This window comes from Indicator indicator, chromosome 2, assembly GCF_027791375.1.
Source record: "Indicator indicator isolate 239-I01 chromosome 2, UM_Iind_1.1, whole genome shotgun sequence".
NCBI lineage: Eukaryota > Metazoa > Chordata > Aves > Piciformes > Indicatoridae > Indicator > Indicator indicator.
In genome coordinates this window covers 40419997-40447964 of record NC_072011.1, presented here as the reverse complement: position 1 = coordinate 40447964, position 27968 = coordinate 40419997, and the positions used below count along the sequence as shown (strand labels likewise).

At 38.4% G+C, this 27968-nt stretch overlaps 1 protein-coding gene across 1 annotated transcript in view; it reads right to left on the bottom strand.

Annotated features, from left to right (window-relative positions):
* LTBP1 (latent transforming growth factor beta binding protein 1) overlaps positions 1-27968 on the bottom strand; it is a 191475-nt gene that overhangs the window by 147600 nt on the left and 15907 nt on the right. Inside the window, exon 3 of the mRNA XM_054398281.1 lies at positions 26991-27273. Coding sequence (XP_054254256.1) covers positions 26991-27273 — 283 coding nt within the window. The remainder of the gene's footprint in view (positions 1-26990; positions 27274-27968) is intronic.

The following is a 27968-nucleotide window of genomic DNA, read 5'->3' as shown; positions in this document are numbered from 1 at the left end:
TTGTACAAGCCTACAAATTAATTCCTTCTTCAGTACATCAGCTCAAACTCAGAATGAGTGGAAGATAATGCAGCATTTTCTAAAACTATGAGTTACAATATGCAGAATAGTTCAAAAGGCATGAAAATGGAACTAAATCCACCCCCTGTAAATTATTAAAATTAATTTGCTAGTTCAGCCTGACCGTTGCCAGCTGTTTACTGCTTAAATTGCTTTTCTAATTTTTTTTAAGATATATGATAAAGTTTAACTTCCCAGCTGATGATGAACAGATGGGATTTCTTCAAAGCCCTTTACATTATCATACTCAACATTAATCAAACATGGCCTGTTTCACAATGTTCTACCATTCACAACAGATGAAAGAACAGAAGCCTTCAAGCTTTTCTCTTTGCCATTGCAAAAACTACCCACATTAATTTTGTGTAAAAAAATGTATTTTTAATGCATAATCAAAAATTCTACTCCTGAAATATAGTGCAAACACTGCAAAAGAAGCATTTAGACCTGCCTGCCCTAGTCTAACCAGGGTAGCATTTGTTTTTTCATTATAATCTTGCCTTGACTTCATATCTTTGTGATACTTTTTTCCCCAGGCAAAAATCTGCAAAGATCACAGTTTGGATATGACTAATTTGCTTTCAAACAATATCTTCAGGTTACTGACTTTTACCTTTTTTACCTCTTTAAAAGATTATGATGTTATTTACACTATCAACAAGACCTTATTTGATCATAATCAAGTTGATTTGATTTGTAAAGGAAGCAATACTACAAATCCTAATAAATACATTTAATGTAAAAAGGGTAAATATGGAATCAAAATTGTTTTTAATGTTTCCCACAAAAAATGGAAAGTATTATCTTTTATCCACAACTGCCAGTTTTGCCCAACTTAAATATAATTTCTGTGGTAAAGTCCTTGTTGAAGACATTTTTAGGTATTATCGACTCTTTAGAGTTTGCTAATAAATCTAGCCCTGCATTTGTAGAATCAACTAAATTGATCATTGGTTAGAAACCCTTTGCCAGCTCAAGCTGGTGTAATAGCTGAACTAAACCTCTGTGAAACAGCATTTTCAAACTAAGTGCAACTATGACTCCATTGATTCTATTCCATCTTCTACAAACAAGACGATAAATTGAAACGGGTACAATATGAACGTTCTTCCAGGTTTCTAAAGAGAACAGGCACATTGAGCTCTCCAGAATTACAAGCAATGATTAATTTCCTAGATGTCAAAAAAACAGAAAAATAGTTCTTAAAAGAAATGTATCTGTTGGTCAAATATTTACATACAGAACAAAACCACAAATGGTCAGACACAACCTGACGGAAGCTACAATTCTGGCAAGTTATGCAAAAGCAGACAAGCATTTCTTGAATAACAGAGTAATTAAAGGTTAAGTTTGAAGAATACACCTTCTGAAAATGAATGAAATTACAGAAATTATTTTATCAGTAAGAAAAAGGCAAGATTGCCGACACAGAAGGTTTGTTTCAACCTGCTCCCAAAATGCCATCAAGACATAACTAAGGCAAATATTTAAAAATCTTCTTACCATGTAAGTCTTAACTATTCTCAAAGTAAACCAGCACTTAAGGAAACTGTATGAAGGCTAGGAAAATCTAGTATGAGAGAACAATTAGCACAAAAAAGGCACCTGTAGTCTCACAGCAAAAAACTTGCTAACCCCCCTTTTCACCATGCACCAAAACAGCAACTAGAAGCTACAAATTATTCATTATTTTATGCAGACCCTCACCAGTACTTCACCAGTGAAGCTCTTCAAGAATAAAAATTAATTCAAAATCTAGATAATTTTGTACAGGTTCTCAGCCATACATACACCTTCAACTTGTCGGGCATCTCTTACCAACAAAGTTCAAGGAGGCAAAGAAAGAAAACAAAACAAACCAAGAAACCCTATGTGAGTTGCTGACTTGTTATTGTTGACCTGCTTTTGTTGATTTTCATTTGGGGCTTGTTTTTCAATTTTTGATTGTTTGCTGGTTTGTTTTATTGTTGTTGGTTTTTTTTTTCAGGGCATTATGTTTAGCAACACTAAATCTATGTCTTCTAGAAACCAGAGGTCATCAATATTTCAGCTTGTAAGAATAGCTGCCAATCTTACAAACATTTGCATTAAAAAATAGATGTTCAGGCACTAACTATGTTTGTGCCTGAACATCAAATTCAATAGTTAGTGGGAAGCTTACTTAACCAGAGCATTGAGCAACTTCAGTACATAGTCTTTACTAAATTAACATGACCTGTTTCACATGACATTTTCTACAGAAAATTTGTTTCTGTTTCCATAGGACTAGTGACATATTACATAACATTAAACTGACAGTGTATAATAAACAAATTACTTTGATACAGACAGATTAACAACGAATAATTTCTAATCCATCCACTCAGGACACAGGCTTTGGTATTAGAAAAATATGCTGAAATGACCATTAAAAATAGAGACAAACTCCCACAATGGATGGCACATGAGCACAGCTGCGGCAAAGCAAAACCATGCATCACTAATCTACTCAAATTCTTTAGCATGCAAAACAAAATAGCAGACAAACGGCCTAGCTGGTTAATATACTTTCTTTCAAATTCAAAAAAGACTTTGAAGACTTATCTTACAAGAGGCTACTAATAAATTAAATTATAAAACAGTGCAAGCTGAAAAAGGGTAAAGATATTGAACAGAACAGATACTTTTTTTTCTTGGACATGTATTAATTATAGTATGTCCTTTTGAAGGCCACCAATACATATGGTTTGGCAATACCTCACTTCACTTAAGTAACTTCTAAGTATATGAAATGTTGTTACAGTAACTCAGAAAACCCTTTAACCTAATTTGGTCGTCCAGACTAGCAAGCATATCACAGGATCACAGGATGTCAGGGGTTGGAAGGAACACAGAGATCATCAAGTCCAATCCCCCTGCCAGAGCAGAACCATACAATCTAGCTCAGGTCATGGAGGAATGCATCCAGACGGGCCTTGAAAGCCTCCAGAGAAGACGACTCCACAACCTCTCTGGGGAGCCTGTTCCAGTGGTCTGTGACCCTTAAAGTAAAGAAGTTTCCCCTTGTGTTGAAGTGGAACCTCCTGTGCTGCTTACATCCATTGCTCCTTGTCCTATCACAGGGAGCGAGTGAGAAGAGCCTGACCCCTCCCTCCTGACACCCAGCCCTCAGACATTTATAAACATTTATTAAATCCCCTCTAAGTCTTCTCTTTTCCAGACTAAAAAGCCCCAGTTCCTCAGCCTCTCCTCATATGGCACGTGCTCCAGTCCCCTAATCATCTTCGTATATATTTGCACAATAAAAATTCATGGCCTTGTCAGAATTAAGCAGAAACTTGTCATATAGGAATTCAATAACTAAACAAATGTACCTGTAAAGAACCTAAAACATTGGCGTATGCCTGACATTTTGACAGGTTAAGTCATGATTACAAAACAAAGAAGTGCAATGAGTAGGCAACTACACCATCAAGTTTCTGTGTAGATGTAGATGGATTGGCAAAAATGTTCTTTCACTACAACCTGTTATGTTTAGGAAATGCTTTAAAAGTATGACCTTGCTAGTATAACTGTAACTTCTCAGGAGGGCTGAGAAATATAAAATACATAATAAGTTTAAACCTGTTCATAAATTAGACTAGTAGATGTAAATTAGATTAGTAGGAAAAGGCACAAAAACTCAAGGCAGTTAATAACGGCTAGACAGGAAGACAGAACTCCTCAGAGTACCTGGACTACAGATGAAATCCAACACTTACAAACACAACAATCTGCATCAGAAGCAACCAGAACTCATCACACTGACTGCAGCCACCGAACCAAGAGACCTTAGCATCAGGTTGGTGGAAGCTCCCAGTGTACAAAATTGGATTAAAATATATAACTTAAAGCATTACTAAGTGTAAAGAGTGGAAGGAAAATAACAAGGAAGACTTTTTTAGAAGCACTGATACCCACATATCTAAACAACAGTTCATGAAGTGTCCAGACAGTGTCCAGGACTCTGTTCAATTCCAGAGAAAATTCTATAGAGAATCTATGACAGAAATTCACAAAATAATCCTTAATTCAAAATTAAATTAAATAAGTTCTAGACTGAAAAGGAAATACTTTTTCCACATACTTCATCATTGGTTTATGGAAAGAACTATCACAAGATGTGATGAATCATAATTACTTCCAAGCCTGCTAATGTAAATGGATGATGAGTACATCTCAAATTTGATGATGAGATCACACACAAAAAAGAAGAAAAAATCACGAGTCCCTGTTCTTGGGATCAGTTTCCTACATAATAAACAATGTAAACAAACCTTAATTTTCTCCACTCAAGGAAGAGCCAACAAGTGCACAAGTCAGAGCACTTTAACTCTCTGTAACACACAGGTTTCCTACATAAGCAACTACTAGCAGATGTAGCTGTATGCTGACTTTGCCCAAGCATTATACACAAAAAGTGCCATGTGTTATATGAGAATAACCTGTGTCTTCACATGTTTGAATGGAGAGATGATCATTGCACAGTAACTATCTTAACCATATTTACTGCAGGCTTTCTAAATGTACTTGACAAGAAGCATAAAATGCATCGTATTTTATGACAGGCAAGACAAGAAAATTTCAACATTAAATCCAGACTCCAACTTCAGTATGTGTGTTTCTCAGCAGAAGTTCTTTTGGTATACTAAATCATCATCAACAAGCTCTGACAGACTGTACTGGCTAGAGGATACACTCCCTGAAATGCCCCAGGGACTGCTCTTACTAAATTATACCACAGAATTTAGCAATCCTAAGGATGGAAAGTAAAGAAAAAATGCAAAACCCAAGAAAGTTAATCCAAGTTTGCCTCCACAGCAGCCACATAAATTTAAGTGATGCAACCATAGCACGCTTCCTGTAACATCTGGTAAGCCTGGAAGTGATGCAAAAAACCTGGGAAATTCCTCTGCAGGAAGAACCTTGACAGCATATTAGCAAAAGTCAACATGCTTTATTTATAGTTCTATTAGAGATACCACCAAAAAAATAATGCAACTCCACCAAAACACTATTTATCAGCTTATCAGGCAATTTTAACTACATGACTAATTGTTTTAAGGCTTAAAAGGAGCCACACTTGAGGAGTAGCTCTATTAGCTTAGTGTCCCAGAATCAGGAGAGGTACAATATACCTTTTAACTTCAGACATTAGAGGAAGAAAAAAAAGTTTAGCATATTAACACAGACTCTTAGCATAATCACTGTAACATTTCAAGCAAGTAAATCTAAAAACAGGGTTCAAAGAATCAAGATTTTAAAATAGGCTGTCCTTTTCTAATTTGATTGCTTAACATAATTCTGCTAGAAAAAGGTTGGTTGCTTGAATACTGAGTATTAAAATGATCTTTCAGAAAGCAAACTCAGATAATCTAAAGACATTAATGTTTTTGTCTGAGAAAGGTTCATGATTTTCAGCAAAGATTACAGGGCTAAACATGAACATAGATGTCAGTGAATAGTGACTCACCATTGCACTGCTAATGAGCCAAATTAATTCTGTAAGTATAATTATAATGATGCACTCTTGTTCTTTCTACAATAATTAGGTAGAAGGTAAGCTTACCTTGTACACTGAGGTCAACAATGAAAGCTAAACTGTTTGAAATCTCATTTTTTCTACTGATCTTGCTATACAGAGCAATACAGTGTATGCCATAGACTGAGAAGTTAGCACAAAAGTTTAAAATAGGCATGCATTTTTTTTCTCCTCTCCAGTTCTGTATCTGTAAAAAAAATTATCTACATACAATCTAATAAGATGCTCAAAAGTATTTAACAGTCTTTAAAATTGTACAGTGCTGGGTACACATCCCAACACTGTTAAACTGGCTTAATGTGGTCCATTTTCCCAGACACTAGCATAAAATCCTGATTCCACCGAAGTTAACAGCAGAGCTCTCATTCCTTTCATTGCTGGCCATGATTTCATCCCAAGACTTTGTTACTTGTCAAACACAGCTTTGCACCTTTGGGCTTTAAACCCATAAATGATATGTTCAGCAGCCCTTACCCTGTCTTCAAATGCCAAAACAGAGATCCCTCTTGGTTCTTAACTCTAGTTCCTGAAACACACATCTGTCACCCTGGAAGGAGTGAAATGCAAACAAACTTAAGGAACACTGTACCCCCAACTTCAGCCTATAATCAACACAGGGATAAAGTATATGGAAGCAATCTAATTCTTTATTATAAAAATAAGTCTAACTACAGTTCAGTTCAGCTTGCAAGAAAGCAGCTATAAGGAATTTCTGACATACAGCTGAACCGACAATGTCTGGAAGAACTTGGATCATTTATTCTAAACCACTTTGCCTACTTAAAAAAAAAACATACTGTGACCAAAAGCCCAGACCACATTCCAGAGGTCTAGGAATAGCATGTTTTCCTATTTGCAGTTGGTAAATTTGAAGTCTGTGAGGCATTCCTCTGGTTTTTAAGGATGTCTCCGATTTCTCCTCAAAAATTCACTGTACTCCTTTAACTACATGTAAAATTTTGATTTCCCTAAAGCTACAAGCTTTGTTATAAGAAATATTTTTCAAAGTGAAATTTTAGAATATGCAGTTGCTATATATCTTCTTTTTAACACTGTCCCAGTCCTTGGTTTTGGTCCACAAGTTTTGGTACAACATATTATGCATCTATTCTAAGTTACTGAAGTTTGTGATTAACAGGTTTGCGTTATACATTGGCTCAACAGTAAACCACATTTCAGAGTACTTATTTTTCCCTTCGCACAAAGGATTTTTTTAAATGTAAGCTGAACAGTGTCATTCCAACAAGTCTAAACTATAAAAAGGACAGGTTACAAGGTGTCTGAAATTACATCCTTAGGGCTCAGTTTCGATGCTTCTCCTCACATTCCTTTGATTTGCAGGCTTCATGACTGAAATGCCTGCTAGAGTTCTTTTTCTTTCCTCATTAATGACTTCAAAGAAATACATGCTTGAACTCCTAAATATATTTAACTAATTTAAATTGTCTTAAAACACCTAGTGACTGCTCGGCAAACCAGAAAAGCAGACTGTGCTTCTGGAAATAATATACTATGAAGTCGGTGAACTGCATACACAATTAAAAAAAAATAATGTAAATAAAGAGTGCCATCAATATACATCTATATATAATTTGAGTTTGTTCAAGTTGTTAAAGCACCATGGCAACCTACAAACAGAGATTTTTTTTTTAAACTCCTAAAAGTATATATCACAAAAGGTTTTCATGGCATATCATTTATGCATAATTGTGCAATTCAAATCTAAAAATCACTTCACAGTATCATTCTAACTAGTATCTGACATACCTAGGTTTGCAAACTTAAAGAAAACCAGAAATCTAGAGAACAGCATTTTCCTCTACAACCATGAGTTCTAATATAGAGTTTTTCAAAATTGAAATGAGAATTTAATATTTATTTATTTATATTATATACAGAACTGAAAAAAACATCTTTAATGTAGCTATATTTTGGGCTGCAAAGGAAAAAAAAAGACAAAATTATTGTTACTAAAACAGGTATCTTAATTATAAACCAAATCAAATTTTGTATTTTTAAATCAGATGACCAACAGTGACACCTCATTGCCAAAACCAACACAAAACTGATTGTTCTCAACATCTGCATAGGCTAATATATTGCACCACAAAACAGATCAAAGCACCTTAGGAGCAAATTAAAATATATACATCTTGGAAACAAAAATCTACTGAGATGAGTTCTTGCAGTAGGAATATTAGCTAAGTAACTCAGGACCACTAATAAAAGACTGTATTTTGAAAGCATACTATTAGGTGGTGCCATATGGTTTGTGAATTACACGTCCTCAACAGCCAGGCAGAACTTGTTCCTGTGAACTTTTGGAATCTGGCATTTGTGCCAAACAGACCTTTTTGAGGCATGTGTTCACCTCCACATCCAAACAGCCTGTAGAAACTCCACAGTCCTTGGTTCTGCATGAGGCTAATCCACCTTCACCTTAACAAAGCAACACAGACTTCAGAAAGCTGTGGATGCTGCAATGAAACTGACAATGTTACACATTCCCAGGTCACTTACTACTTTGAATTAGAATGATTCTGACCACATTCCTGTTTCCAATGCTTAAACATTCCAATAATTGCCTGGAATTTCTTGACATTGAGTCCTTTAGCAGGACTCAGCTCAAAGCTATTTTTAGAAACCCCAGCAACAAATATCATAGGTACCTACCCTTATACACTGTTTAATGTTGAATAGGCACAGTTGAGCTTAACATGCTGCTTCGGAACAAAGAGATGGAGTAGTCACTGCTCATCTCCAGTTCTTTAAACACTGCTTTGGGCTTGGCTTGTTCAAATGCCTTAATCCCTTCAGATACGAGCTTATTGGCACAAGATATACAACCCAAGCAATGAACAAAAGCCGCAAACTCCACTATGCATAACCAAAGACACCTTGTTTGAGTGATGAAGACCCTAGTTCTGCCCCTTCAGCTGACTAGAGGATATGGAAGCCCTGCAATCTCTCATAAGCACTTGCAGGCCAGGCAGTTTGCCATCATGAGATTGGTTCCTGTTCAGCTATAGTAGAGAGACTTATTTTTACAATGAAAACAATCTAGTTACACCAAAATAATCTCCTGTGCATAGTTGTTCTTAAAGAGCAGGTTTTTTACAGTTCATCTTAAATCTTGATGCAGCACAAATGGACTTAACACTTATCCATGAAACATCCTAAGTTATCTTCTTTAATGGAATTGAAGACAAAAAACCCACAAGTACCTGAAAAAATATTCGGTTTCAGAAGTATAGGGCACACAGCTATTTGCTACTACAATTATCCAGTTGAAGGCTGAGACTATTTTGACTTTAGAAGTACCTTTAATTTGCATAATTTTTTGCATTCTCTGTTCATGCATTCTGTTACTGCATGAGCTGCTACAGTTCTTAGCTTTGTGGTGTATTGTATGAGGCTCTGCAGTTTTGCAGTTTCAAGTGCTTTATTAACTGTGAAATAACATGTAATGATAAAAAAAAAATGAAGGTTTCAAAACAACATATTCAAGTGTTAAAATCTGGGGTGCTCTTCCAGCCATAACTGTTATTCCTGCCTACTGATCATTTGAGTTCTAATTACAGCTCCTATGAACTCCAAAATTTTTTGTATGAAAATGACAGAACTGCATACAAACTGCAATCACTTAATTTTGCTAAATTATCAATCACTTCAGAAAACAATTACAATAAATACAGCACACAACAGTAACAACTGATTTAAACGATACAACTTTGGTTTTGTTTGCTCCCCCCGCCATCCAACGACACAAGAGGGATGGGAAGAAGAGCATCAGGAAGGCACAGAAAAGCCAAACGCCAACATTTGAATTTTATAGTAGAGGCACATAGTGCTTTAATTCTCTAATTCTAAGTTTAACAATTAAAACAATATCTTTTCAGAAGAAAATCACTGTAATTCATAGTTTAACTGAATCTAAAATGAATTATTTACCTGAGTTACACAACCACAGTCAAAACCATCTATGGGTCCCCATACCATATGTTTAAGAGTCCTGTTGAAAAAAGCAATTCTGAAAGCTTGTGCCAAGCATGTTCAAAGTCTGTAGAAATAAGTCTTCTCTAGCAAGCACTGTGATGTTACAAAGTCAAAAGATTTTAAGAACAGACGTATATTGTTTTCTATATGGTTAAGGAGTACATTGAATCAGCATAGCAACTACTTTCCACATATGTTACTAGTAGTATAGAACTTCATAAATATTATTGAGATGCAAATTTAATAAAACCATACCAAGTTCAGCATATTGAGCAACTTGGCAACTATTATGCACAGGGCTTTCAGCACTGAAAATGAACTTTGACTTTGCACTGTACTCGCAAAAAGAGAAATGTTTAACAAGCCTTCTCACAGAATTTTCTACCTACAACAGTATACCCACCACAGGTTTCATTCTTTCAGGCCCCCCCTCCCCTTTCTCTTTAGAGCGAAAATAACTGGCATTTCAAATATTTTTTTAATGCCTTGGTTTAAATATAAGACAACAAATAGGTAGTTTTAAGACACAAACAGCAACTAATGATTTACCTTTTTTCCATAATATTATTGCTAGTAATACCGTGTAAATCTTTAGATACCTCAACCATGATTTCAATGTTGCCATGTAAAACACTTCAAAAGTACATATCAAGTCAGAAATTACAGCACAAGGATTATACAGACTACAGGAACTAGGAATGAAAGAAGTGGAGCTCCAAAAGAATTTGTCACCAGACCTCCTCCAGATGCTTTTTATAAATAATTTCTTTCATTTTCAACAATAACACCACAATACAAGTAAATATCAATTAAGCAGGCAGCAGTTATAATATCTCACCATGGTACGAACAACCTGTGCAGCATGTAGAATATGCAGCTGCAGTCCACATTATGTGACAGCACATGGTAACATCAGAGCATCCTGCTGACCTGTATAAAGCAACCTAGAGGGTAAGTTAAAAGAACTATAAGCCTCACGCCATACTTAGCAGGCCTTGCCAGATCTCATCCTTGGTTAAAAACTCATTACAGAAGCTATCCAGTGTTTACACAACTACACTGTATCACTTCATATTCCACCAGACAACCAAGTAGACTGAAGATTAACCCCTATGATACCTCCAAAAGGAGCTTTTCCATAAAGCATGCTAACATTTAAGGAAAAACTACATTCATAACAGTGGGCTCAGTAATTTGCTCTTACTTAAACAGAAATAATAGCATACCACTCAACAAGAAATGACAATGTCCACACAAAACACTTCTCCAAAGATGCCCTGAGTGAAGAAAGGTAAAATGACAGGAAGACTATGAAAAAGGTGTCTGTGTTTGCTTTAAGGCCATGATCAGCCAAAGCAATCAGAAGTAAAACCTGCTCCCCCTCCAAAAATGGCATCCCAGCTATAGAAACAGGAAGCTGTATCTCCCTTTTCCAATAAGAACATGAAAAGCAGGTGAAATGCCATTCTTCCAGACTAGCTATTACAGAAAGGACTGACAGATTGACTATTCTTGTACCACCCCTGAATGATCTCTTTAAAGAAGCACCACACAGAGGATGAGCAGTTCCCTTCTACTGTTTCAATATCCACAGAACCTGAGAATGAATGGGAAGAAAGGAGGGAGGCAAATAAAATAATTTAAAACAAACCAACCAAACAAAAAAAACCCAACATCACCACACACCACTGAAGTTATACAGTTATAGACCTCTTTTTCCTTTTACAACCTCCCATTACAAATGATCTAAATGTACAGCTGTGGGTTACATCTCTTTATAATCTCACTTCCAGAAGCACATTGAAAGGCAATTCAGCTTTGGAATTCACTAGATTTCTAAACAGTCCATAAAAAAAATAAAATTATACTTACAGCCCTTCAGGGTACAACAGAAGAAAAATACTACAGGATACAAAACATACACTGCAGTGAAAAGCCACTGGAATAGAAAACAAGAGATGAGAGGGAGTCGTCTTCTTGTAAAGGATCTGCATATGTGCAACATCTGGAATTCCCAAACAGGCATTATATAACAACAACAAAAGCTGTTCAAAGCAGTAAGGAAGCACAGCTGGGACTGTGGTGACCAGCAGTTGTCCTCTACTTCAGTGCTTCAAGAGTCTAGTGTAGGAAGAAAGAGAGAAACCAGAGCTTTTGCTCCAGTAAATAAATATATAGATTTATAAATGTATTTCTGCTTCACTGTAATTACTAATTTGACAATGGTATCAATTCTACAACCATCTTTGTCCACCATGCAGAAGCCAGAAGAGAATCCAGATCAAAGTAGTAATTAAGAGCAGAGTATTCATTAACTGTACAGTTTGTATCCGATTGCTACCTTTCCCAGAAGCATACACAGGCTATTAAAATGTAAAAGAGTTTAAGGAAAGACCTCTCCCAGTGTAAAACCTATACAAGTCTACCTTTATGCTTCCCAAAACAGTGACATTCTAAAAGTACTTTTAAAAGAAGCATTTAAATCTAAACTGATTTAAGACTCAGATACTGCCTTCCAGAAGAGATCACTGAACATCTGACTTACTAAAGTAGTAACTTTGTTTCAAGGTGATCTGGTAATGTGGTTCAGAAAGTAGTTGAGCAACAAACTGGGGCCCAGTGCAGAACCACAGTGAGACTTTTTTTTTTTTTTAATGTATTAACGTTGTAAATCTTCTAGCTATGAAACTGATGTAAAGGAGTACTGCTTATAGTCTGTAAGCTTAGATGTTGGTTGACCTTTTCCCACACCACAACTTTAATTAGACTGATTCTTAAGAACTTAACATTCTTGTATTATAAAAAATATTTTAGAATCATTATGTTATATAGAGGCATTCATTTTTTCTGTAAGAAAATTCTTTTCCTACCAAAGATACTAATGAAAACACTGAACATGCCTCTCTGTGGGATCTTTACTAGAGGATAGCTGAAGTGTGGATAAAAAAAGATGTTCACACAATGAGAGGCTAACTCATCTCAGGTACATCAATAATCCAAAGTGTAGGACACCGCAACTGAGTCTCATGAATGTCTTAAATGGTGGTGCAATGATGATACTTTAATTTTCAGAATTCCTTCCAAGACCACTCTGCTTTTCTGGTGGACAGAAGTCAGTATAGTGCTGAGAGTTCACTGCTTATGCATAGTTCCCGACATGACCAGATGACACCTAGCTCCAGTCCATTGAAAGTTGTCTTTGTTGGGCTCTCAACCTAAGTAAACAGGATACTTCCAGCTCCAAGGATTTAAACCAAAACAGGCGTGGTTAAGAAAAGAAGTTCATTTCCAAAAGGTCTTACAAACAAGTCACAAAATGCAAGCATACTCAATTCAACAGAGGTAACTACAAATTATCTGTTAGTTTATGGAGTAGCACTGAAGTGTGCAGCAAGATCGTTCCAAAAGGGCACTAGGACTAAGACTTAACATTATCATCAAAAAACTCATGTTCACAAATGATCCCTATCCTGAGGGAGACCAGACATTTCCATAAAACAGTGACTTCAGCTCCTGCAGCCCAATGACTACATTCCCCTAGAATGATGAATGGAGGTGTTCTTGAGGACTGACTCAGTGCCTGGCAGCACAGAGATGAGTAACCACCTTTGAACCAGTTTTTGTTATAGCACACACATACATCAACAGCTTTGCCAAAGACTACAGAAGTGAGAATATCTGCAGTATCAGAATCTCAAAACACTGACATAAACTCATATGCATCCTCTATTTACATAAGAAGACCCTTGTGCAGAATGTCCTGTCATAGTAAGAAAAAGAAATAATAAATGCCAATTACTGTTTTAGAATTTCTAGGATGACATAATTAAACAGCTATCTATATTAATGTGTTTAAGTTTGGGATCAAGAAGTTCCAAGACAGCTGATCTTCCTTCAAATAATTATTATAAAGTGCATGCAGGGCAGATTGAGCAAGAGGAACCTACGCTTTTGTTAATCCAGAACAAACTTTTAAAAAACTTTAATAGCAAAGCAAAAAGAACGCTAATTCACTCACCATGAGAAAATTCAATGAAGAATTAACTTGGTTAACAGGTATAAATGTGTTCTGGACAACAGCTGAGGATGTCCTAGCTGGACAACAGCTGAGACAAACTGCACAGGAATACAGGTGCTGTGCCCTCATAATCCTTGGTACAGATACAGAGCTGTCTGCTAATTCATGGGATGTCAGACGACTGGGTAGGAATTCAGAGCAAAGAAGTTGCATTAACAGTCACCGACAACAGAAAGTATCTAAGGACAAGCACTCAAGCACTGCACACTCTACACACTCCTAGTTTTAATTACGCAGTTTGCTTCTGCTTTACTGCCCCCATGCCTGACCCTACACATCAGCAGAGCAGGCTGAGTTTGTAAAGGGGAGCTACAACAGCTCGTTCATAGTAGTAGAATAGAGCAGGGAGAACAGGAACAATGATATAGAAGAAAGGTAAACTAAACATTCTGCTGTTTTTCCTTTTCAGTTATTAGCTACAGAGATAGAAGTATAAATCACATTTTAGGAGGATCTCAAATAATTTGGGATTGACTGTGACTGCAACTCACTTGGTTTTAATTTGTGTATTAGTAATCTGCCTGATGAAGCCGTAAGAGAATACAACAGAGTTCACATATATTAACTTGTGTCTGTCATTTGAAGAAGAGAGGCCTCACTTCAGCATTCAATAGACAGTTATACACAATGAACAAAAATAGATTGCTCAAAAAGACGTCATGCCAATAAATTACATATTCCAGCATTCTGTTAGCAAATTCTGGCATACTGCAACATAAAAATAAATCCCAAGTAGAAAAAAAAGTAAAGCTTGCCACCTACTGCCCAATGACATAATAGTATGTACTACTACTATGTCCTTTTAACAGACTATCTTGGCTTTGAAACTAACTTCCCTGACACAGAACATACAGAATTGCATGTTCAGTTTTCTTTTTAATGAAACCACAAAGCCAACACACAGAATATCCAAAATTATCCTTTCCTTTAATTGAATTTTAAATTCTTATAAAATCCCTGACAACCCTCAAACATCATTTATCATAGCATCCAATCTGAAAAAATAATTCCTTTTAATACCCTCTAGTAGTGCTACAGGCTTTAATAAAGTCTGGCCTCAGCTGCATGATATGCTTTCTGTGTAGAGTACTTGAAATTAAAAACAAATAAACCAAAACACACAATACAAAAAAAAAACCCATTACAACAGATAAAGCCTATCAGAAAATATTTATTTTTTTGCCTGTACACACATTTGGAGAAAGTATTTTTAAAGCTATAATCTATAGATTACATTAGTAACAAACCAGGGCTGTAATACTTTCTTCATTCTCAAAATTCTACATCTCAGCAGCAGAAACAATGCCTTTTGTTTTCAAGCATGGAGAAATTTTCTCAAACAATCACAGTGCTTCCATAAGTTCTTATTCTGGAGGTATTTGTTTTCCTACATATAAAGAATCTTTCAATAGATCCTTTGCTTAGCGCAGGTAGTTGCTGAACTCAGTCAAGTGGTAACGATCCAGTTGCCTACATAACTTTGAATTACACTATCAAGAGTTATCTTTACATTCAACACTATCTATGCTGAACACTTCAAATTAGCCAATACCTCTTTCTAAGGCATATGAGATAATTCAGAGAAAGACTGCTAAAGAGGGAAATCAACAAGGATCTGAATCCCTCTAATAGACTACTGGCTGGTTGCAGTCTCAACAGTAACATAAGGGAAGATCCTACCAATCGATATTTGAACAGTAACATCAGGAGAAGACCTTGCTTCCTTCAGCTGCCTAGCGTTCTTCAGTGTTTACATTCACTCATTAAAAAAAAAAATCTCTCTCTCACTAAATGCTGATGGCAGTATCACCCAAACATCAACATCAGATGCCATCCTTGGCAGTGGTTAGATTAGCAACTAATTACACATTGTGTAAAAGAATAGTTTGGGATTTGTGGGAGGAATTATCAAAGTACAAGGATACATGTCATATGTAACCTTTAAGGAGCTGAAGTAAATTGGAAACTCCTCAGTGGGAAACAGTGTAGTATTCAGATCTCAGCACCAAAGAAGAAAAGTTTCCTAGAGATTTAGTATGTATCTCTTGGGGTTCCTAAACCATGAGCAGAACAGGCTATTCATAGATGAGAAATCAATGAGGCATTTGTAATTAATCATAGAATGGCTTAAGTTGTTAGGGGCCTTCAAGACCATCCTAGTTCCAACCCCACTGCCATAGGTAGCAACACCTACAAGAACAGGTTACTCAAGACCAACCTAGCTTTTAACACTGCCAGGGTCAGAGCCTCCACAACTTCTCTTGGCAGTTTCTTCCAGTGCCTTGCCACTCTCATGATGAAGAATTTCTTTGCTGAAGAATCAGACAGGCCCAATTCTGGAAATATATCTGCTTTCATCGAAGGACAGCCCACATCATTCTCTGAATGAAGATTCTCGACCAATCTAGTTATCTTTTACACTAGCTAAATGTTAAGATTAAGTAAATCCTCCAAAGAACTGTTCTTTGTGTCTTTGTTAGCTCTTTAATAAGGCTATTGTGAATGAGTGCTCATTATAGACTGTAAGTGTTGAGACAATACCAACAACATACAAATCAGCTAATAGTTGAAGCCAATTTTATTTTAGAAGCCTAAAGATCAAATATTACACAAGATTTCTGACATGATGACAAAAGTTACACAAAGCAAGCCTTTTCTCCAAGTTCAATATACTAAAACAGAGGAAAGTTTCTCCAGTTCAGCAATCATTTGATCACTACAATATTGAACAAAAATACCTAGATTTTTCTAAAGACAGAATACTGTTAAATCATATTTCTGCACCTGAAATCAGTAATAATCTTATTCTCACTTTGCTTTTCTTCCTTTGGAAGTTAAAGGTACAGATTTATTTTGACAATAGACTCTTTGTATGTAGGAAGACAGCCAACAAGGACAAAATTAACTTTCCTGATTCCCCCTAGAGCCACCTTGCATTAGTAAACCTTGTAACAGTTACACCATGAGTTTATAGCATGTTAGAAGCCTACGCTGAAGCAATACAGTCATCAGCTCAACACTGCAGTCAGTTCTCTGACACAAACCAGCGGGATCAGAAACTGCTGCAAAAACCTCACCTTTGACCACTGGAGTTAAATTTTGAGAAACAGTAACACCATGATGTTGCAAAGCACTGGTGCTGAGACAAGCTAACAGGATTTAGATACTCTTTCTTAGAGCAAATCAAACACTTGTTACACTGGGCTGTGGGAGGGCTGAATCCAGTAGCCCATGACTTGTGGACAAAAGCTCTGAAGCCCAAGATAACCATCCATGGTTGTACCTTAACAGTGTAGTCACGGCTCACGCAAGGATCAGCTCAGGCCCCTCTATACACTCAATATCCTAAAGTATGCATGTGCCTAAGATTAAACCCCCAATATTCAGTGTTTGCATGTAATGTGTAGCTTTAGTGAGGTGTTTCACAGTTACTTGTTTCTGTATTGTGAACTGATACATTATCTTCCATTGTGGCTCCTTCACTTTGTTTTTCTTAAACTGTACTACTATTGTGCCCAAGATTAAACTCCAAGTTGCAAAAGGTTATCTGGAGGTCCTGGTGGACAAACTGAACGTGAGCCAGCAGTGTGCTCACAGTGAAGATTGCCAATCATATATTGGGCTGCATTAGCAACAACATAGCCAGGCAGGGTTAAGAAAATGATTTATTCCCTGTATTTGATGCTTGTAATACTGCATCTCAACTACTACATCCAATTATGGTCTCCTCAAATAAAGACAGACCTGACACCAAGAATGTTGGGGATTAGAACACATAGTACATGGGGAGAGATTGAAGGAGGTGAGTTGGCTCAGCTCTAAGACAAGGCAGCTCAAAGGATAATACTGCAATCTACAATTGCCTTTTGAGAATATGTACACAAGACTGCACAAGACATCTTACAGACCAAGTGAAAAGACAGAGGGAAACAATCCATGTGCAATAATTGAAATTGCAACTGCACAAGAAGACTTTTTTTTCCCAAGTGTGGTCAAAAACTACAAGAGGATATTCCAGAGATACTGTGAAATCTTCAACCTTGCACCTTTGACAATGTCAAACCTCGACCACACAAAGCCTCAAGCAACCACTTACAGGTGATCCCATTTTAAGCAGAGGGTTGGATCAGGTTGCCTCTACTTCCAACCTAAGTTTTAACATGCTTCTAAGACCAATCCTACCCCAAAGTCCTTTCTTTACCAAAGTCCTATCTTTTCTTAAAGTTTGGAGGTTGGTTTGGTTTGGTTTTATTGTGGGTTTGTTGCTGCTGTTCTCTGATTCTATTTAAAAAAAAAAAATCAAGGTCTTTTTGGGGAAAAGTTCACAACTGAGTTGAAGTGCAGGGCCCTTCTAACCAAAAAAGTAGTGAAGTTTCACTTGCTCTGTATCTCTTTATCACACATACACACAAAAAAGGTGATGAAAATAGATGTCCTCCAAAGCTATCAATTCTCACACTAGCTATTAACCTTCAAAAAACATACCTGTTATCTTCTTTTTATATCATTACATCGTCAGTCATCACATAAACCAACCCATCTAATTTTTTGTATGCTTGACTATATGTAAAGAACTAGTATGCTAGACAGAACAGTCTCATATATTGCAGTAAATCTCAACCAAGAGTTTGCACAACAAAGTCAGTAATAACTTACAATAATAGATCGTGTGACAAATACTCTCCATTTTCAGTTACAACTGTACTTACTGCTCATTTCAGTAGGGTCACAACGGAATGTTCAATTTTTTTTCCCCTATCTCAATTCATAATCTCACATCAGTTAAAATCAGATAAATTTGGAAAAAAATACTACATCCTTCAACAGAAGGGCAAACAAAATTTCATTAGACACAGGTTGACAGGTTCACTAAAACTAGCAGACAATACACCTGCCTATATTAGCATGAGACTAGATCCAGTGATCCAGGAATACTGGTTTGGAGCATCTTAGGCAACATTTCTAGATGTATCAGACACCAGTAAGTCCAAATCTGCCTCTTAAAAGTCTGCATCCACTCCTCTTTTGATGAACTTTGCTTTGCCCAATGCAAAAGCAAGCTTCCAATTTTACCAACTGCCTCCAAAGGAGGCTGTAGGAGCAATAATGTGACACTTAATTGTATTATGGAGCTTCAGCTGATTGATGCTGTACTCCTTTTGGGGACCATTTCCAAGATTGTACTAAAAAAGTTCTCTTTAAAAGAATTAAAATTTTCTGATCCTACAGCTGGTAAATGCAGAAAATCAAGCTGTTGGGGCTATACTGTTGCAAACAAGGGAGAGAATGAGATGTGAAAGGGTCATCTGGAGTTACTGGAGAGCTATCACTAGAATTCAGGACCACAAAGCACGTTGAATTCCCAGGTTCCCATAAGAAGCAGATTTGTTTCTGAGACATCACTTGTTTTCAATTACAGCCAGCTACAACTTCTGCTAACATTCTTCCAAGATAAGACCTTGTATCCAATAGTATTCACCTTCAGCTCAGGGCTATAACAGACTTCACTAGTGCCATATTCTTTAAAAAAATAAAAATCTCTGGAAAGAAATACATATGAATTCCCTGCTTCCCTAAATACCATTGCCACCATGATCCTAAGAAAACATGTAAGAACACACCTTGATGACAGAAGTTGGAAAAGCTGCATTCATACACAAAATAGAAAACAAAATGATAAATGATGGCAACTCAGAAACACTGTAGAGACAAGCCTCCCCTAGAAGCTTATTTCAGTCTTTAGTAGGGGATTCTGTCCTGACTCTCACCAGTTCTTGACAGCTCTGCAAAGCAGCAGTGTACCAACCGTACTGGCAATGGATGATTCCACTCCTGCCATAACCTTCCCTGTATCTATCTGTAGGAGCGGGACAGAAAAGTGCCATTCCAAAAATATCTGGACGCCCCCATACAATGTAGGACATTAGACAACATTCAAAGACACTGAAGCAGGAACTAGACCATATGCTCTGCACCAGTGACAGACACGTGCTCTCAGAACAATCTTTCAGTTCTGTAAATTGTCCTAATAGTCTACTGTGACGGTTCTAAGACTGTCTTTTTAATTTTTCTTCAAAAAGTTCAAGCAGAGAAAGTGAAAGAATGTAAATAAGTCACTATTGGGTGTAAGAAAGCAAAATAATGATTATTCTAAACACTTCCATTGGAGAGAGAGAATGTTTAAGAATCTCTACTCAAAACAAGGTTGGGGAGTTGGGCAGTTCTTGGCTTGCTCGACTTCTCTCTGTTTCTTCTTCTTTTCTGGCTGAAGATAACATATTGACCTTGACAAGCTGAGTCAAACAGCCTCTCTGCTTCTTGACACTCTGCCTTCTTCTAGGGGAGTCTGGGGGGATTCCTTCTGGCTGGGAGGGGGAGGGGGGGGCCTTGGGAGAAGCAAAGGGGGCTTGGTTGTGCTTTTCTGTAGATTGTACATATTTGTAAATGTTGTGAATAGTGTATATTTGTACATATTCATTGCATTTCATCATAGGTTGTACTTTTGCTTGTAAATACAGCTTTCATTTGCTTCCAGACTGAGCTAGCCTGGTTATTGTCAGTGTGGGATGGGGATTTCAGCTCTCACACTGTTACAATTCATTATTTTGGTGCTCCAACGTGAGGCAATTGCTTGTATGATTTATTTCTGCTCAGATTAGGAAGCAAAATGATGCTGCTTTGGATCCTTTGGCATATTATGTATTCTTTTCTGACCGTGGTGATTTACAGATGGGCCATTTCTATCAGGATAGACAAGATTGTGAGATATGTGGCATATAAACTCTTTCTTCAGGGTAAGAACAAGTTACTGAAAGTTCTTGAGTATTGTTCTGGTTTATCAGACTAAGGAGTTAAGGCAACTCAACTACAAATCTGCCAGCAGAAGCCTATGAGTTTGCTATTCCTCTTGCAGAGGGTTATGGGAACAAATGGAACCCTAAATTGATTTTTATGCTGAGCTTGAATCTGCTGTTTCTTGTAACAGTCATATGGCTACTGGTAGTACTGTATCGAGAAAGACATAGGGCTACTTGCTCTAGCAGTCTGCACAGACATAAAAGAAAACACAGAAAAGCTCAGAGAGATCCAGAATTAGGTTCTGATTCTGATTACAGTGTCCAGGAGATCACAATTAAGTGTAGAGAAGAGAAAGCTTATGAGGAAGCTGCCAAGAGCTTTGGCTCAGAGCCAGTAGCAGCAGCTGCAGGAACTCTGCCAGTAGCTCCAGGAACTTTGCCAGGACCTCAGATAACAGCCATGGCTACACAGGCAGACGCCATTAACGAGGCACAGTCTCTTCCTCCCTCTGCTGCTGATATGGAAGCAGCAGTGGCTGCAGGGTCTCAAAGAGTACCTGCTGTCTCTGCACAGAATCTCTCCATTCCTGCTGACTCTGCTGCGAATGTGAAAGCTAAACCAGTGAATTTGGTTGCTACTCTCACCAGAAAGTGCAAGGGAGCCACAGGAGGAGGTGCAGATGCTGCAGGAGAGGGTGAAGAGGGAGGTCAGGATCCTTCTGTTCAGGGTCCCTCTGTTAAGAAAGATCCTTCTGATGAGGAAGAGAAGGTTAGCCTTAAAAGTGTGGCAGACTTCTTGAGACCTCATATGGATGATAGAGATGTAGGACAGGATATGGGACCTAGTAAATTAGCAACTGCTGGAAGTGCCTCTGAACTCCAGGAATTTGCACGGAGGATTGCAGCAGGAATATGGGGACAGTGAGCTCAAGATGATGATGATGATGATATACAGTCAGCTAATGCACACAGACAGGAAATTAGGCATGTAAGGAAAGATTACATCAGAGGAGATACTAAGCCAATCCTGTCTTGGTTAAGCAGGTGTTTCGATATGGGAATCCCAGTCTTGGTGGTAGGTGACAAGTCGGCCTCCCAGCTGGGGATGCTCTTGAAAGATATAGGCATAGACAGGCACCCAGGCAAGTGCCTTGGTCAAGTTTCTCTTGGTGGCACAAGGTGGGCACACCTCCGACTGGCAGTCCTTATGAGGTACCCTAGCAGAGATGATTAACCACGGAACCCTAAGCCTTGGACCACAATAAATGAGATGCTGTGAGAGAAGTGATGTATAGAGATCATAAGATGCTGAATCCTGATGAAATTCCTGTGGGAACAGGCCTTGCCAAAAAGCTCATTAAGCTTGCTCCTCCTAATTATGCTACTATTCTGGCAAGCAGAATTGTGGTCAGAAATTATGGCGGAGTGCCTCCTACTCTTGGCCATTTCACCGATCAAATGAGGCAATTGGAGGATAGCCTTGCATGTACTTCTTTGGTTTCAGCCACTGAAACTCTGTCTGGAGAGATAAAGAATTGCATGAAAGAGCTGAAGGAGGAATTTAAAACCTCCATATCCAACTTGATGAAGGGGCATGATGCCGATTTCTCTTCCTCCAGGTGGATACAAGTTTCAGCTGTCAGGAACAGATGTCCTCCAAGATCTTTTCAGGAGGTTCCAGGAGCTGCAAAGTGGCACAGCCCAAGGTAACAATACCAGGAGGGTAGCTGTCACTTCCTCAGTTTCCCAGGACAACTCTAATAGTTCCAACAGGGATTCTAATTCCGGTGCTGAACGTTGTGCCAGCTATACACATGGAAGCAATCCCCATAATTAGGGGTGCCCTGCCTTCCACCAGGGGGAAGTAAGGGAAAATGGATATAACAGAATCTATTGGGATGTGTACATCCAGTGGCCTGGCACTTCAAAATTTCAGAAGTACAGGGCCTTGGTTGACACAGGAGCTCAGTGCACCATAATACCATCAAATTATCAAGGGGGAGAATCTATAACTATTCAGGGAGTCACTGGTGGATCTCAAGAGTTGTTTAAGATAGAGGTTGATATAAGTTTAACTGGGAAACAGTGTAAGAAACATACTATTGTAATGGGACCTAATGCACCTTGTATTTTGGGAATTGATTTTCTGAGAGAAGGGCGTTTCAGAAACCCTAAGGGTTACAAATGGGCCTTTGGAATAGCAACTGTAGAAATTGATGGAGGAAAATTGAAGCTGTCTATTAGACCTGAGCTTTCAGATGAATCTGCAGTTGTGGGACAACATGAGATAGAGGATGTAAAGCTGCCGGTTGCTTCTCAAACTGTGCATCACAGACAATACAGAACCAACCGTGACTCTTTGGTGCCCACTCAAAACTTGATTCGTCAGTTGGAGAGTCAGAAGGTCATCAGCAAAACTCATTCACCTTTCAACAGTCCAATCTGGCCTGTGCAAAAGCAGAATGGAGAATGGTGTCTGACAGTTGATTTCTGTGCCTTGAATGAAGTAACTCCACCCATGAGTGCAGCTGTACCAGACATGATGGAACTCCAATATGAGCTGGAATCCAAGCAGGCCAAATGGTATGCTACCATAGACATTGCTAATGCTTTCTTCTCTATTCCCATAGCAGAGGAATGCAGGCCTCAGTTTGCTTTCACCTGGAGAGGCATTCAGTACACATTCAATCGTTTGCCCCAGGGGTGGATTCACAGTTCAACCATCTGCCATGCAGTGATCCATGATGCTTTGGAGAAAGGTGGAGCTCCAGAACACATTCAGTTCATCGATGATATCATCGTCTGCGCTAAAACTGCTGAAGAAGTCCTCGAGAAAGGTAACAAAATCATTGACATTCTCTTGAAAGTCAGCTTCGCTATCAAGCGAGACAAGGTGAAAGGACCTGCCAGAGAAATCCAGTTTCTGGGAGTGCGGTGGCAAGATGGTCGCTGTCACATCCCAATGGATGTGATAAACAGAGTCTCCGCCATGGCAAATCCAGTCAATAAGAAATAAACTCTGCGTTTCTTAGGCATAGTGGGATTTTGGAGACTGCACATTCCTGGATACAGTCAGATTGTGAAACCTCTATATGATGTGACTGGAGAGAAACAGTTTCCAGGGAGGTCCTGAGCAACAAGCACACCTGGGCACACCTATTGGGTGATGCAAGAGTGTGAAATTCAGTGTGCAAGAGGGTGAAATTCAGTGTATTCCACAAAGAAATCTAACTTTGGCTGAAAGAGGTTAAATTCAGAGTGTTGTACAGATACGACATAGCGCCCAAGAGGAGAATCCATGAGATCTACGGTGCATGAACCCTAAGAATCCTGAGAGCCTTGAGCCACCTGAGTGTCCCTGTTCCTTTCTTCGCTCCATCTGCGAGGAAACAGGCTGCTTTCTGTTTTTCCTGTGATTCAAACTTTTGAATCATCTACATCTGAGATAGCCAGAATGGACTATGAACTTTATTCACTCATTGTTGTAGATATTGTTTCAGATTAGACGGATAGTAGTAGCAGCCAATGGAATTGTTTAGAAGGGGTGGATTGTGATGGTTCTAAGACTGTCTTTTTAATTTTTCTTCAAAAAGTTCAAGCAGAGAAAGTGAAAGAATGTAAATAAGTCACTATTGGGTGTAAGAAAGCAAAATAATGATTATTCTAAACACTTCCATTGGAGAGAGAGAATGTTTAAGAATCTCTACTCAAAACAAGGTTTGGGGAGTTGGGCAGTTCTTGGCTTGCTCGACTTCTCTCTGTTTCTTCTTCTTTTCTGGCTGAAGATAACATATTGACCTTGACAAGCTGAGTCAAACAGCCTCTCTGCTTCTTGACTCTCTGCCTTCTTCTAGGGGAGTCTAGGGGGATTCCTTCTGGCTGGGAGGGGGGGGGGGGGGGCCTTGGGAATAGCAAAGGGGGCTTGGTTGTGCTTTTCTGTAGATTGTACATATTTGTAAATGTTGTGAATAGTGTATATTTGTACATATTCATTGCATTTCATCATAGGTTGTACTTTTGCTTGTAAACACAGCTTTCATTTGCTTCCAGACTGAGCTAGCCTGGTTATTGTCAGTGTGGGACAGGAATTTCAGCTCTCACACTGTTACATCTACACAAGAACTACTGTCAGCACTCACATATATAAAAATCCACCACTTTCTGCTGCACTTCACACAACTTCTTCAGTTTGTGAAGGAACCTGTTTCCTCTCCTTCTCCCACTCCTATGTCTGGCTCCTGACAAGTTTGTAGCCTGGCTTTCTCATGACTCCAAAGACTCAGTCCTCCATTTTCCTACTTTATGAGTAAGCTGGTTGAAATAGATTTATCCTTACGTGATCTCAAAGACTAACAGTCCTATCTACCTGAACAGCTTTTCTTTTTACATTTAGGGGAAAACCCTTAGGTTGACAAAGGTCACATGAACAACGAAGCCCACTTGGGTTAACACTTTTATAGGAAGCATGCAGTGGCATTTTGGATAGCACGTAACAGGTTTTATTAGTCTGAAGTTGATTCCTCTACATCTGGCATGTTGTCTCATGCCAGCAGGAGCAAATACTTTAGTGAAGCATGGCATGCTGTAGGTAACCTCTAAAAACACTTTGAGCATCACAGCCTGGCAACTATCACCGTAGCATAGAAGAATATCAGGTTAACATAATCTTTGCATTCAAGAGGAGCCCTTTATCCCCCAACTTTACTTTTCCAGAAATAACAGAAAAGAAGTCTTCTGTAGAGGCACCTGCAAGTCTTCTAATCACAGTTTCAGAGCACCTGGAAGAAGAGAGATTCGTTTTTTTTCAGGCAAGAACAAACTGCATTTACTTTTCTTAAAGTATATTTCACTACTCAATTTGGACAATTGACCATTATCACAACAGGAAGAAGAATTTCATGAGAATGTGTGTGTGGAAGGAGGAAGACACAGTACACTACACAGATATCAGTACTTATAAGATGGAAACTGTTTGGCCACTTTGTAGTGATTTGCTGCACTGTACTTTGTGGAGCCAAGCAGAAAAGCAGAGTGCTGAGGATTACCAGTCCTGCTGGTCTAGACAGAAAGGAGCAGAAGAAAAAGCCTGATGATTCAACAGGTAATTTCGTCTTCACATTAGTCACTTTGATAACCCTGGCTTCACTGATAGGAATGTAACTGGCTCAGTTACTGGCTCAACTAAAACTGGGTAATGACTTCTCTGTCCTTCAAAACAATGGATGTAATAATTGTTCCTAAAGACCACCCATACCCACCTACCTTTCCCAAAGTACATACTGCATTAGAGCTTAGAACTTCAAGAGAACTAAGACAAATTCCTCTTTCCTATTACAGAAGACATGTATGAACCCAGTTTTGCTTGTAGCTCCACAGCAAGATGAGTGAAGACGACAGTAAAAGGAACTGGAAGGATTTAGGAGGAAAGAACCTGATAAAGATGTTACCAGATAGCATCAAACATGTTTGGCAGTGCCCAGGGACCTCTACTCTCAGATCTGGATTTTGGTGCCAGGATGTACTTTGTTGTCAGGAGTGTGTAATTATTTATCTGCAGACTTTTATAATCACACGCTACCACCCTGCATTCATTTTTATAATTTTGAGGACAGGAAAATACAAGTAATTTCCCAGTCCTGATTATCTTGCTTTGGAAGCTAAAAGAGAGAGAGACTACACACTGCTTACAGCTATCCAAAACCAACACCTGTTAAAGGATGGAAACACTTTTGTCACTGACTTCAACTGAAACAACAGCAACTGCTGTAGACACCTAAAACTGTCTACGTTCAATTTGATTATCATCCTCCTGTGCACCTCTCATATCAAATGTAGCTTTGAAACAAGTTAAGGCAGACACATCAATAAAACAGCATTATAGTCACAGAAATTTCAGACTCGCTTGACCTGTTTAAACCAATGAAAGTAAGACCAAAATCTAAGTCACCAGCTACCAAAGAGACATAGAAAAACCTTCTCAAGCAGGAAGGGTGCTTTCTTGCTGCATTTGACATGCAGATAAAATCCTGAACTTCCAATGGCATCAAGCATAAGTATCCATTGTAGTTAAGCCATACACATTCATCTGAAAAATAATATAATGCAAATGGAAGAAAGAAAACAGAACACAAGCACCAAAGCTTACTCTCCTCAGTTTCATGAGGTGTTGAAATTCCATGCCAGATTGTCCTAGGCTAAACTCCAAAAGTCACTATTGCAAATTAAGAATAACTCCTCTGAAAATAGTACGGTTTTGTTATTCTAAGGAAAACAGAAGCTGACTGCTATTATGGGATACTCTATTCAGATGAGGTGATCTGGCTTACAAGTAACAGAAGTTTAAAAATCCACTGAAGTCTGACAGTTAAAATAGAAAGCTCTTTAAAAAAAAAAAAAAAAAATCTGTGAACATTTCCAAGTGTGATTATCTGAAAACACTTCCAAGGATCAGTTCTGCAAATCTGACATACTGGACCAGAAAAGCAAAGAAAACACTTACTGTGGTTGCATTTGCTGAGGTAACCCAACAGGAGGCTTCTGCTTGATGGTGAATGCCATCTGAGTCATAGGGCCAACCTTTGGTGGAACCTTTTGGGAGAAGGTCTGCTTGACTGCCTGCTGGGGTATGGGCCACGGGGGAACAACAGGGCTCCGGCCTCCAGTGGAAGACGTGTCTTGCATGACTGTATCCTCACAGGAATTACCTTTTGTTCCTGGTTTACACACACAAAGCTGAGGTCGCAGGCACATCCCTCCATTTTGGCACGGTGGTGCACAGTTAGCTAAGAAAAGATATTTTTAAAAGTACCTGTGAAACAAGGCATGATTCAAAATGCAAACCCTCCCCACAATAAGAAAAGGCATTCATTCTTAATGTTAAATGTAGCATAAGAGAGCAACATCACTAAGTTCCACAAAAGACATAGCTTTTACTGCTTTTCTACATAAGACATGCACATTTGAAAAACTTCAAATGTTGTTCAAAGAAGTAAAATGCTGGTGAGCAAATGCACGGGAGAAATGTGCTGGAGAAATGCACATGTTAAATCAAGAAATACAGTATTATTTTAAATTACTGTTAGTGGCCTTTTACAGTCTCCTTCATAGAACCATAGAATATAGTGGGTTGGAAGGGACCTTGAAAGGTCATCTAGTCCAAGACCCCTGCAGTAAGAAGGGACATTCTCAACTAGGTCAGGCTGCTCAGAGCCCCATCAAGCCTGACCTCGAATGTCTCCAGCAATGGAGCCTCCACCACTTTTCCTGGACAACCTGTTCCATTGTTCCACCACCCTCATAGTTAAGAACTTCTTCCTAAGGACCAATCTAAATAAACCCTTCTCTAGCTTAAAACCATTGCCCCTTGTCCTAGTGCTACACTCCTCTGTAAATAGTCCCTCCCCAGCTATATGGTAGGCCCCCTTCAGGTACTGGAAGGCTGCTATAAGTTTTCACCATAGACTTCTCTTCTGGTTGA